Here is a 12,462-nt window from a genome sequence, read left to right as displayed (position 1 = left end):
CAAGAGCAACCACTCTAGCATGTGAAGAAGAATTCAGTTCTTCAATACATATTTTTCAAAACAGCATGGAGTATCTCACCTTATCCATTTCACTTATACAATGCATATCAGCTTCAAGTCCATGGGCACCTGCTTGCTGCCATATTTCCTCAGCTATGGCTTTTGCCTGCCCCTTTTGTGTTGCATAGAGGAGCAAAAACCTCCTTTTTGACTCACAGCACATTCTATTTTTTTAGAGAAACTGCAGGGGAAAAAAGAATTAAAAAAGTGAATTTCTTGTAAGCAGAAAAGCAAGATTTTACTTTGCTTATGAGATTAAAAAGAGATAAAGATAGCAGCATTGGTGTTTAACTTTGAAATGAGGCATGTGCTCTGAAGTGAAGCCATTTCTCACAAACAAGCTTTGTAGATCAGGTTGCAAAGGACATGTGGTGTTGGTCCTATGTGCTGTACTGCCTTGATGCTCCAGTAATGCAACAATATCTCTGATATCAAGAATTTATGTTACATTTGTAAACAATGTAACATTAAACCTTTTAAAATTAAATATATACTATATTATTATATATTTTCCATTTCAATTTAGTGACTGCTTTATTCACCTTTCCGAGCTGTCTTTGAAACAAAACAAAACATAGACCTGATGAAGTCAAACTACAAAGCTTGATGAAAAAAAATTAAAATTCTCAGTTTCTTCTTTTCTGAAATCAGTATTTTTTGCTGCAATGACTTTAGACTTTATTGTCCACTACGTATTTTGGAGCACAAACACTGACTTCAATCTTGTATTTCAAAAGGGAACTCCTTACACAGGTGCAAACTGACCCTGAGGTTAGCTCAGTTGCTCAGAACACGATGCTAGTAACACCAAGGTGTTGGTTTTGATCCCCATATTGGTCATTCACTTTGAACTTGATGATACTTCTGGGTCATGCATTCTGCCAATGCAATGCAGACTGTTCTGTGATTCTGTGAACCACAGAATTGACTCTTTGGGGTTTTATTCTCCTAAAAGTAAGAAACAATCTTAGAGAAATCTGCCATGGTGTCACCAAGTCCTTTGCATGCAGTATGATGAATGAGATGCATATCCTTATACATTTACCTGTCCCATGAAAATTTAAATGCAATAAGTTTTATTCCATTATTTTGACAGAGAGAACACCACAGATTTAACTTCAGGGAGCAGTAAATAAGAGAGAGAAGCATTATGTCTGTAGAGTGGATATTACAAATTAATTTTTTGTCAATATTTTGTCATTGCTAAGGAGGTGCAGTAGGACTCAAATGCCTAGAATTAGTACTGAGAAATTTTCAATTCCCAATCTGAGGTAGCTCTCCCACTCCTGAGCCCAGTCTGCTGCACTTCACCTATTGGTTCCACACAATTTCAACTACAGAAAGCATTCAGTGTCCTAGCCAGACACACTGAGTTATGGAAACCTGGGGCTACGTAATTTGAGGTATCTCTTTTTTCTCTTTCTCCCAAGGGAAAACAAACATAGTTCAATTGTATAAGAATATTGTACTCTATAGATATGGCAGGATATTTCTCCATACAGTACTGCAGAAGGTTTTTCCTATAGGAATTTTTTAAAGCATAATTATATATAAAAAGAAGCAAAACTAAGTGGTACATTCTTAAGAATGCCTGTATCATACATGAACTTCACGAAAAATATAATTACTAGAAAATTTTGAGGTTTTCATTGTATGTTCTTCTACTATGTTTTCTTCTACTATGTTTTTTTAGTTTTCACTTTAAATTAATTACATATATTATCTAAAGTTTTTAGTAATTACCTTAACAGTCGCCTTTAAAGAAATTTATTTATGTAACTGGTTTTATGTGTGTGTGCACAGAAGGTGCATACAACAAAACAATGCTCAAAATGGTTCTTCACCTTCCTTTTCCAAAAGAAAAAAATGTGCTAATTATGATGTTTCATATAAAATAGCATAAATACTGCTTAAATACCCTCAAATCCCTGTAGCAATACAGATTCATCCGGGTAATGTCCTGTGTTTTCATCTAACTCTCTTGTCAGCAGGTGGCATCACCCGACCACAAATGAATAAAACCAAAATAGACAAAGCAGCGCTTCATTACTACACTCTTCCTCTTACCTCAGAAAGGGAGAAAGACCATCAGTTTCCCACAAAGACCACACCATAGCACAGAAACCTTCTATACAAGAAATGCTGAGGAGTAAGCTGCCAACATTATAGCCCAGGCATTACCAGCAAGTCTGTTAGAACAAGAGTTAGCTTGGGAAACTGTTAATATTTGAGAAGCACAAAAATTTGCAAAACCAGGGGAAATGGGGAGGGAAACAAAAGGAATAGCAGCCAAGATGTGGTCTAACGTGATCAGATGTTGCCCTAACAGTGCTGTGACCTCTGCCTAAGTCAGGCAGAGCAGCCAGGATTCCTGTAAGACATTATGAGCTTTCTACTCCAGCTAGTATAGCAACAATAAAGGGTGCAAAAAGTAGCCACACACATTTTCAGTGCATAGATGTGAACTTGGAGAGAGGTTTTTTCACTGGTGAATGGACCAGTAGATTGCATAGAGACAAAAATCTGGAGCAACTGCACCCCTCACAGCCAGCATTGGAAACAAGAGAACCCACAGAGCCAGAAGAGCCGATGATGCTGCAGATGCACATGCAGACCTCCTGTGACAGGGTACTGCATGTGTATGCAACAGTGTGAATGCATCCTTGTGGCAACGGGAGAGAACATAATTAGACAATTCCTTGGAATTAGATACAGAAAGGTGTTTAAATATTTGTGACATTTATTAACATTTTCCAGGAGCTTAGTATTATATGTGTTGCACTGTTGCTATTCATCTTAAATACATAATTCAATTAACTGACTAGTTCATTTAAATCCCTAAAAGTTAATTATGTCAACAATAGATGAATGAATTCCTTTGATCATTATTTGATCTAAACTGCACAAGTTGAAGAGTTTCACCCTGTGAACACATCTTCTCTCTGTCATCAACCTGTATAAGATCTTTGTGCACAGACCACCAAGCGATGCTTGCTCAAAGAGAGAAAAATCAGTCATGCCTACCTGCAGATGAACAGCCACAAACCAGGAACACACTTGCTCTCAGACGAGCATGCTGCCCACTCTGCTCTTGCTTTGCTGCTCTATACACTCTTCAAAGAGGCTACGCCGCTTCCACGTACGTGATACAAGTTCAACTGGAATAAATAGGGGGAAAAAAGGTAATTCCTGAGCTGTCAAGCTTTCTGAAGAATCCCTGTAACTTTAATAGTACTACCACACCAGCAGCCTTTAACACGCTGTTGTGCTGGTAGACACATCAAAATACAATGTTTAAGCTGGAAACACCACCCGTGATTCGCTGGATCACACCAGGGCTTAACAGGAAACTAAGGATGAAATTCCAAACTACAGCTCTCCTTATCCAATACTTGGAAAAGCCAGAGAGCTAACAGTCCACGGAAGATTAGCCTTAGGGAGTCCAGCAGCTCCCTAAGGCCACGAAGCGTGGGACAATCCACGCAGGAATGCCGCTGAAGCACGCGTGCCGCCCCAGCAGCGCCGCAGGCGCACGGCAAGGCCGGACCGCGCGCGTCACGGACCTGCTCTGCCAAACATGAACTGCGCGGCACGGACCGGACAAAAAAAGCAAGAAACTTCAGTGCACACACTGTTAATTACGTCATCAGTAGACGGATAAACTCCTCAAATCGTCATTCAACCTGAACTGCACATATGGAGGAGTTTCACCCTTCTGAAACTTTCTTTCTGTCAGCAACCAGAAGAGCTTCACACACTCCTCTTCGGCTTTAACCCTCGTTGTGGGACCCTGCCTTGAGCCACGAAGCCATCCCCAAGCCTCTTTTTCAACAGCTGGCTCAGAGGCATTCTAGGGCCGAGACAAACATAAAAGCCAAACACAAACCCTCCGTGCCCGCCTCCCTGCTCCGCCCGGCCCCGGTGCCGCCCGAGCGGGGAACGGGAGTACTTGCGCTGGAGGACGCGGTGCACACGGACACGAATCCCACTTCCGAAGCCAAGCGCCAGTGACAGCGCCGCGCCGGGCCGGAGGCGGCGGCAGCGCGGGGAGGAGGCAGGGCCGGGGCGGGGCGGGGCGGGGCGGAGCGGGCGGAGGCGCCGGAAAGTCCCGGCAGGCGCCGCGCTGCCCGTGATGGCTGCCGAGGTGAGGCCGCCGCGGCTGCCCCGGCACGGCCGGGTGCTCCCGGGGCGGAGCGGCAGTAGGTGCTGGGGCGGAGGGGGATGGAGTGGCCGCGCCGATGCCGCGGGGGTGGCAGGCGAAGGCTCCTGTTCGTCTACCAGTGTCCTTGCGGGAACACGGGGCACCCTGTCACACAGGGGTCGCCGCTCCTGGCATTGGCATTTCTGCTCTCTGTGCTCGTGGTCGCGGGAGATGGAGCGTACCCATCTTTCCAGCCACCAGAAGGATTGGGATTGTGTTTTTTTCTGCATTTTAGTGACCCTGGTGGTGTTTCCAGACTACATATCTATTTTTCTTCCCCTAGGTATCATTTCAGAATTCACTTGATTCAATATGGCTTTGATCAGCCGGAAAAGCTTCCAGTTGTATTCATCCAGCACACCAGCAAGCAGGTCTGCTTTGATGACCCTAAGCAAAAGGTTGAACTTCATCAGTGGGCAGCGAAAACCCCAAAACTGTAGCTCCATGGCCATGAGGATGCTGTGTGTCAAAGATAAATCTCAGTATACGTTTTGTAGGAAAAAACATGTACAACTGCAGGCGCAGCCACTTTCTGTTAATGAAGCTGTGCATCTTTGTGGAGATATGATGAACTGTACTAAATCAAATAATGTGTGGATGGATGAACAATTATTTTTCAAGAAGTTGAACAACCTTTGTACATCAAAAGAGATTTTTTATTTTCTTAGCTCTCTAGAGGTCATGTCTGATACAATGGCCTCAGGAGCCCTGCAGAAGATTTCTGAAGTTGAGGTGGATGACAATGGTCTTAAAAACCCTGGACTGTTAGAGAATGAAGTTTTCAGGGCTTTATGCTTCCAGTTTGAATTTGAATCCTCAAAACTGTCTAACACGGGGCTGCTGAATGCCTTGCAGGCTTTGATAAAACTCCGTATAGATCCGCAGAGCACGCTGATGACAAGCCTGCTTTCGGAGAGCGAGGAGCGGCTTGGCAGGGGACAGCTGACTGCTGAAAATCTGTGCGCTCTCGGAGAGAGTTTGCTTGAGTTAGAAGCCCCAAGTTGTGCGACACTGGAACAAATTGTGAACCACATACAAGAAAGAGACATTAAGAATTGGAGTCCCAGGGAAATAGTGATAGTTTATAGGATACTGCAAGTGACTGTGAGGGAAGGGAAACAATGCCAAAACTTGCTAAACAGACTGAACAGTGTCACTTTATGCACAGTTTCCCAGCTAAACCCAAACTCTGTGAGTGTAATACTGAATTCACTGGTGGTTCTTTGTCAGACTCGGGCAGTTCTCTTAGTCACTGCACTGTGTAAACATTCAGTGAAGCATGTTCCCTATTTCACAGATCATGAACTGGTAAATGTACTGGAAGCTTTCCTATACTTTGGGCAAAAAATGCAAATTTTTACAGAGGCACTGGAAAAACATGTCCCCAAGTCCATCCGCACTATGCATCCTCAAACGGTCAGCAAGGTCATGCAGTATTGCTGCAGAAAGATGATCCTTTCAAAGCCCATCTTTGATGCAGTGGCAGAAGATTTCATTTCCAGTGCTGACAGACTTACCACTGACCAGATTGCTGCATATATTATCCCATTTGGGACTCTTAACTACCTGCCTCCAAGTGCTTCTGCCTTGTTTAGGAAGCTTGAAACTGTGCTGCATACCCGCCTGAGGCACTTTCAGCCCCACACCTTGCTGAACCTGCTACACTCGTGTGTCCTTATTCAACGTTATCCGATAAATTTCCTGCCAAAAATATTTAGTCCCTATTTTCTGCAAAAGCTTCAAGGTAAGGAGCAGAATTTCTCTTGAGATGTTCCACATTTCTTTCTATTATGGAGTTTGTCTCTTGTCAAGCACCTATTTTTTATCAATTTAATTTGTCAAATCAGCAGTGACTGGAAAATAGTGATCAGGAGACCAAAGGCTGAAGCTTCCTTGTCACAGTTGCCATTGTCTTTCATGTATGTCATTTAGTTGGGTTTGAAAATTGCACTGTACAGTTTTAAAACACAGACTTAAATTCCTTTAAAATAATTATTTCAGCTAATTCTTCTGATTTTCTAAAAAACAGTGACCTGGTGTTCCCCACATTTGTCCTTGTCTTATACATGATGCTAGAACATCGCCCATGTGGTAGCCTGTTCTTGGCTCTAATTATTGCATATTTCAATGCTTTTGGACACAAAACTATTATGAATAACACATAATTTTGAGGTATTCTCTATTTAGTACTAATGCATTTTTAGGGTCATTGTAGAGAGGTGTAAGCCATGCCAGAAAGATGACTGACTTAATAAGATTTCAGCTAAGATTGCTCTACTAATAAAATTAAGCCAAAGTTTTCAAAGTGATTAGAAGTTTTGGTCACTTAATTTTTCAACAACATGAAATACCTGAAGGAATTGATTTTTACAAAGCAGACAAATCTCCAGAAATTATTTGGTATTATCCACAACTTGCAGATTAAAAAAAAAAAAAAAAGAAACTATGAGATCCTGGGATTATAACTTGGGGAAAAGTGATTATAAGAAGGAGATGTTTATCTAAGACTTCAGCTCAAACTTATTCTTCTATGTAGAATGCCATGCATGTTTTGGATCCTCATGTTTTTGTGAAAGAATATGACAGTTTTAACTAAGATCTTGCTATTTTGTATTTTTGTATTGATATTTCTGTAAATAATTTTCTCATTTTTCTACCTGTGTAATTTCATACTGATCTTTCTGTTAATTGAAACAAGTACTGAGAATTTTAATGACTAAATAGCTTTTCTGCACATCATACTGAATAGCTTTTCCTAACTTCTACATTATGGTTTTTGTAAAGATACTTTATGGAAAGTACACCTGAAAACCTGAATGTTGTTGTTTCAGCTCAGCCACCTGGTCTTAACCGAGTTGTTATGTCCCAGCTAACCCAGCTTTTTCTGACTGTCACCCTGGAGTGCCCATTTTATGAGGTATAGTACTTGTGAAACCTGAAGTGATGTTAACAAAAGGTGATAAGGGCATTAGGGCCCTACTTATACTTAGTTTTGTGTATTTCTCATAAAAAGCATTGGAACTGGACAAACCAATTTTCCTTGATGAAAATATGGAGCATTTCTACCTTCTTGAATTACTTGATATATTTGTATGAATGGAAACAGCTGTGCATTTCTCATGAACATGAAAGCATTGAAGCTTCCTGAGGATGTTCTTGTGGTTGTTTGGGTGATTTTAAGTTTTCAGCAGATCATACCTTAGACTGTAGGTCTCTATAGACCTACAGTTAGACTCAATAGACTTGGCTTTGAAATGCACAGAATACATTTTACTATGTTAATATGAAGTAATTACAAAAATGTTATCTCCCTTTTTTGATTTGATTTTCTGTCGCTATCTAGGGTCCAAAACTCCTTTCTAAGTACCAAGTAAAGGCCTTTCCCACGCCTCAGAGTTCTCCTGATGTTCATCTCATTAAAAGGGTGAAGACAGGATTACTTTATTTACTGAAAAAAAGAATATATTTTGCATCAGAGGTATCAACACCGTATTTCTATGTAGTTGGTAAGTATAATTTCTTTAGATTAACAGAAATGTGTGTGTATGGTGCCAAAGGTATCGTTTCCTTTGTGGGCAGTCTAAATTCTGCAAATACAGAAAAAGAAACTGGGATACCAATTTCTGTAAAAGATCTGAAATTTGGGAACTTTAAATAAATAATTCTTAGAGCCAGAGAAAGGAAAGGAGAGAAAAGCACTGCAGATTGATATTTAGGCAGCCAGTCTGCCTTGAAAACAGCTGCTTGTATTCTGTGTTTTTATTATCAGCTCCTTATCTGTTAAACAATTTGTATCATGTACAGCAAAATGAGGCAAAGCCACTTGCCTGATCTCCCTGCTTTAGTGGTGAGTAGAGAAAGGAAGGTGGCCAGCTGTGAGCCCTGCTCAGCTGGGCTCCTCTCCTCTCAGCAAGAGCTGCTGACAGCACAGTCGGTACGGTTTGTGGCTGTAAGGCAGGAGTGAGCAAAACAGAGTGTTGTGTGCAGCAGGAAATAGAAGGAAGTGATGAGGAAAATCACGTGCCCAGGAGGGGTGGATGATAATAAGATGTTGAGGGAAGGGACACCATGGATGTCAGGGGGATTTTTAAAAAATAAAAAAGGGGGATGATTCCAGAGTTACTCTGTGTGTCAGCTTTCATGAGGATGTTGAAGCTAGTAGAGGGAGAAAGTGTGTCTCTCCCCACAGCCCTCAAAATAAATTCCAGAGACCCTAGCTAGCACAGCAAAACACCATTTACCTGTGTTGGAGTCTTGAGTGGACTTGGAATACTATTTTGTTAGCATCATGAAAAGCTGAACTGTTTCTAATTATCACTCGTTTGTGTTAAGTCTATACAACTTTTGCCAGCCTCTGTGATTCAAAAAAAAAAAAAAAGAAAAATTGTTGTAGTATTATAATTGTTTAATAAAACAACTGTGAGAAGATGAGAATTACAGTAGAAAGTTTGTTATAAGAAATGACGTTCAATGTCACTTCTTTTTTTTCACCTACACAAGATATTGAGATTAAATTAGATGAAGAAGGTTTTGTATTGCCTGCGGCCCAACTTGAAGAGGTACACAGACGGTAAGAGAATAAAAGAAACCACGGCTAAAATGTTGATTTACACTAGGAAAGCGCATCCAGGGTGAAAACCTGGCTAAATTTTAGCTATTTGCAGTTTTGCCATTGATTTCAACAAAGTTCAGGTCTCACACTGAAACCACTGGCAGAAGGACAAAATTAACAGTCTGCTTTTTGCTCATTGTTTTGCCACCTGACTATGCAGTGTCAGACAGTTGGTTTCTTTACTCAATGACAGGCTAAATCAAGTGATCCTTATTTGGATTATAGTAATCTATTTTGAAATTCAGTAATTCATTTTCAAATTAAAACTAAATTCTAACTGAGTGTATTTGCAAAGATTTAACAGACTTTGAGCCAGTTTGAGTTCACAAATTTACTTCTGCAAGGAATCGTGAATAATAAGGATATTTGCTACAGATGCTGGGTTTTTTTCATTGCAAAATACATAGGTGTTTAAAAGTATATTAAAGAAGGGTTACTTTGGGAAGCCTTGGATACAAAGTTAAGCAACCTGCCTATGTGACAATTGCAGCTGCACTGTGTGAACAAAGCAAAAGTCTTTGAAGAGGTTAGGCTTTCTCCAGTGTAATCTGTTGTGGTTTAAGCTGAAACCAGCACACATTCACATAAGACTCAGAGACTAATATAGGTTCTTTCCAAGAGTCCATGCTTAAATGCTTAAGAATGAGCTCCAATGTTTTGTGTTTTTTTAAGTAGTAGCTTTCATAAAGTAAATAAAGTCACAGTATGCTTAGCATATTGAAAATTTAAGCAACTTTTTAACAGTAGATATAAAAACCTTGGATTAAGTTGATGGGATTTTTATCACCCAGAAGTAAAAATATTATTATAATCCATGCTGCCAACCATGTATACTGGTTTAACTTAAAACAGATGTAGCTTAAACTCAGTTTGAACTCTAATGGATTTAACAGGTAAATTAGCAAGTTAAATACATTTAGATGCTGAAATGTTTTCTAGCCGAGGCAAGTTTTTTTACATTTTTCTTTCTAGAAGAATTCAAAACAGCTTACTAATCATAGCATTAAAAAAAAACTATTAACTTGCATGGTAATTTTTGTTCAGAGCAAATAAAAAAGCTTTTCAGATTCACTAAGTTTCAGGGTTTCACCTCCCACCCTTAAATTGAGTGATGTAAATTATCCTGAACTAGATAACTCCCATCCTACATCTGATTCAACGAGGTGTAAGAGGGAGGTATTGTCTCCTGCTTCTTAGGAACTGCAGTAGTTGTGGTGATTAAAGTAATTGATTTTTGTGGGTTTGTTGGGTTTTTTTTTTTGATATTACACTTATGCTTAATTTTAGAATTGCCCTGTGTGTTGATGGTCAAAATAGATTTTGTGCTCATAGTCACAATCTCTTGGGAGAAGAAGCTATTAAACAGAGACATCTTCAGTTACTTGGTTATGAAGTTGTGCAGGTAAAGTCCAAAGACAGTGATTTAGTTTTGCTCTAAGAAAACAAGTAAAAAATTATTTTACAATACCTAAAATTGTAGTTTCAATTAATTCCTAAAGTAGATGTGGTCTTGTTCTCTCTATATTACATTCTCTCTGCCTGGTTTTTGCCTTTTTGAAGGTGTACAGAATTACCTTTTTCTTCCTTGAATCAATTAGTGTATTCTGTCTGTGTTTTTTGCCACATAGTTGCTGTTTGGAAGAGTACTTCTCTTCCGTGATTAAGATTCAAATCTTGAATTAAAGAAATTGTTATGTAAGAGTTCATTAGAATTGGAATTTTCAATCAAATACTCTATTAAAAGGTTTGGAGTTTAAAAAGAGGAGTAAAAAAAAAGAAGTTGTTTTGTATTGTAAACAATATTTTCACAACAGAGTATAACCTTTATTTTGACTATTGAATAATTAGAGGTATATTTTTCTTGAAACATAATTGGAATGAAAACTGTTCATTTCTTGAGATTTTATTTTCCACTTATCATTACTTATTATGTAAGCCTAACACCATAATATTTAGCTTAGTTTAAACTGTAATAAATATAACTCTTTTTTTTTTAATAGTAATTTCTCTTCAGTTTCTCTTCAGGTCATTTATAGATCAATAGTACATTTAGGATTAAATCCTTAGTTTTAAAACAAAATAAGTATTTGATGTGTAGTTTTGCATCTGCTTAATGAACAGCAGTCTTACCCAATTGTATATTAAAAGGTATTTTCAGCAATTGTTTCTGTTTTGTTTCCAGATTCCATTTTTTGAGATAGAAAATCTACAAAATACCACAAAAATAGCGGATTATCTACACAAAAAAATCTTTCCTTGTACATATGGACTCAGCAACTGACACTGGAGGATACTACTGGATAACAGGATGACCTTCTATACTACAAAGTGTAAATTCTGTGCATGGAAGAAAAACTATTTTTTTCTGAGTAACTCCACCTCAGAAAATGTGAGCTTCTGAGTGTGAAACCTTCCAATATTTGGAATTGACATGTAAAGAGTAATAAAGAGCATCATATTTTCTTAAGATTTGCTTCAGTATTTATTACAAGTTTACAGATATAAGTTCCAGACAGTCAGTGCTGCTTTTCCCTTGTATTTTTAACTGGTTCTAATTCACAGCTGCAAACAGCCACGTGTGACTGTTGAAGGGTACTGGCCAGTCTGGATGTACAGAATATGCCTACAGAATACCTACTAATCAGGGTTCTTCTTGACAGTATAAGAAGAAATTGTGCAATTTACTTACCGCTGCTCGCATAATTTCCCAAGTGTTTCATAAAACTAAAATTTGAAATAGTTGCAGAAGCAGTATTGGCTTATTGGTTTTATTTAAGAGATGCAGAGTGCTGTTCAATAAATAGCAATGCCTTACAGAAAATAAGAAGATTTTTAATAAAAAGGATTTGCTTTACTTTGTAAAGTAACAGCTGCCACAGGCTATGGACTTGTACAACTGTCTCTGTGGGGCCACCCAGTGTTCCCATCATATTCTGTTTGTGGTGTTGCCTTTGGTGGCAGTTTTAGCTAAACTGTCTAAATGGGGTCCTGTATGCACTCCAGAGTTCCTTTGAGTTACAGAAACTTATGCTTTGAAGCTCATGGCAGCCATTTTTTATGTATGAACAGAAATTCTGCAACTGAGAACTAGTACCCACTTTAGCCAGAACAAGTGCCCTAACTTGGGTCAGTATATTGCTTTGCAGATGATGAAGAGAAAACAGGAGAGCTTTAGTGCTGATTACATCATGTATTCTTGATGAACAGCCATGTAACGCATTTTCTTGTTAGCTTGTGCTTCCTCTCTGTGTAGAATTACTATTTATGACTAGCAAAGCAGAATTCCCACCATTACCTAGTTTGATTTTCACTGTTGTTTTGATACAAAAAAGGTGAAACTTTCACATCATTGATGTTCTGTATATTTCACCAGTAGATACAGAATGTGACCAGTTTTTCTTTCCTATAATTTGTGAGTTGCAGGTGTCTGTCAATTGCCCCAACAATCTCTGGAGATTACTGGATACAAAATCCAGAATACGCTTTACATTGTATACACTGTCCATTCTGTCCGTGTTAATTTTTTGCATGTATGAAACTCTTCCTCACAGTAGTATGTCAACACTGACAGGTGAGGGAAGGCCAAAAG

The 12,462-nt window shown here is 39.0% G+C and overlaps 2 protein-coding genes across 6 annotated transcripts in view; one reads left to right on the top strand and one right to left on the bottom strand.

Annotated features, from left to right (window-relative positions):
• MTRR (5-methyltetrahydrofolate-homocysteine methyltransferase reductase) overlaps positions 1-4,129 on the bottom strand; it is a 28,168-nt gene extending 24,039 nt beyond the window's left edge. Inside the window, exons 1-3 of one of the 3 annotated variants that reach the window (XM_041475993.1) lie at positions 4,010-4,129; positions 3,085-3,218; positions 80-241 (exon numbers count right to left, since the gene is read on the bottom strand). In XM_041475993.1, coding sequence (XP_041331927.1) covers positions 80-223 — 144 coding nt within the window. In that variant the 5' untranslated portion in view covers positions 224-241; positions 3,085-3,218; positions 4,010-4,129. Of the gene's footprint in view, positions 1-79; positions 242-3,084; positions 3,219-3,946 lie in introns of all 3 variants that reach the window. The other 2 variants (XM_041475992.1, XM_041475994.1) reach the window with 2 other exon arrangements.
• A 30-nt stretch (positions 4,130-4,159) lies between these two features.
• On the top strand, positions 4,160-12,272 carry FASTKD3 (FAST kinase domains 3). Of its 3 annotated transcripts, XM_041476025.1 has the most exons (7): positions 4,160-4,204; positions 4,545-6,005; positions 7,093-7,178; positions 7,605-7,767; positions 8,762-8,831; positions 10,161-10,275; positions 11,056-12,269. In XM_041476025.1, exons 2-7 carry the CDS (start codon positions 4,574-4,576, stop codon positions 11,152-11,154), a joined length of 1,965 nt encoding a protein of 654 aa, XP_041331959.1. In that variant the 5' UTR covers positions 4,160-4,204; positions 4,545-4,573; the 3' UTR covers positions 11,155-12,269. The 3 variants fall into 3 exon arrangements, with proteins under 3 accessions (XP_041331959.1, XP_041331961.1, XP_041331960.1); XM_041476027.1 differs by lacking the exon at positions 10,161-10,275 and having other exon boundaries at positions 11,056-12,272; XM_041476026.1 differs by lacking the exon at positions 8,762-8,831 and having other exon boundaries at positions 11,056-12,271.
• Positions 12,273-12,462: the final 190 nt, after the last annotated feature.

Source organism: Pyrgilauda ruficollis, unplaced genomic scaffold (assembly GCF_017590135.1).
Source record: "Pyrgilauda ruficollis isolate IOZ18807 unplaced genomic scaffold, ASM1759013v1 scaffold37, whole genome shotgun sequence".
In the NCBI taxonomy this organism is placed as follows: Eukaryota; Metazoa; Chordata; class Aves; order Passeriformes; family Passeridae; genus Pyrgilauda; species Pyrgilauda ruficollis.
This window is presented reverse-complemented; position numbering and strand designations above follow the sequence as displayed.

Bases quoted from the DNA above. Each gene is read 5' to 3' on its own strand.
- FASTKD3 (XM_041476025.1), top strand. From the start codon at position 4,574: ATGGCTTTGATCAGCCGGAAAAGCTTCCAGTTGTATTCATCCAGCACA. The intron at 6,006-7,092 runs GTAAGGAGCAGA...TTGTTGTTTCAG, and splicing joins TTTTCTGCAAAAGCTTCAAG to CTCAGCCACCTGGTCTTAAC. The intron at 8,832-10,160 runs GTAAGAGAATAA...GCTTAATTTTAG, and splicing joins CTTGAAGAGGTACACAGACG to AATTGCCCTGTGTGTTGATG.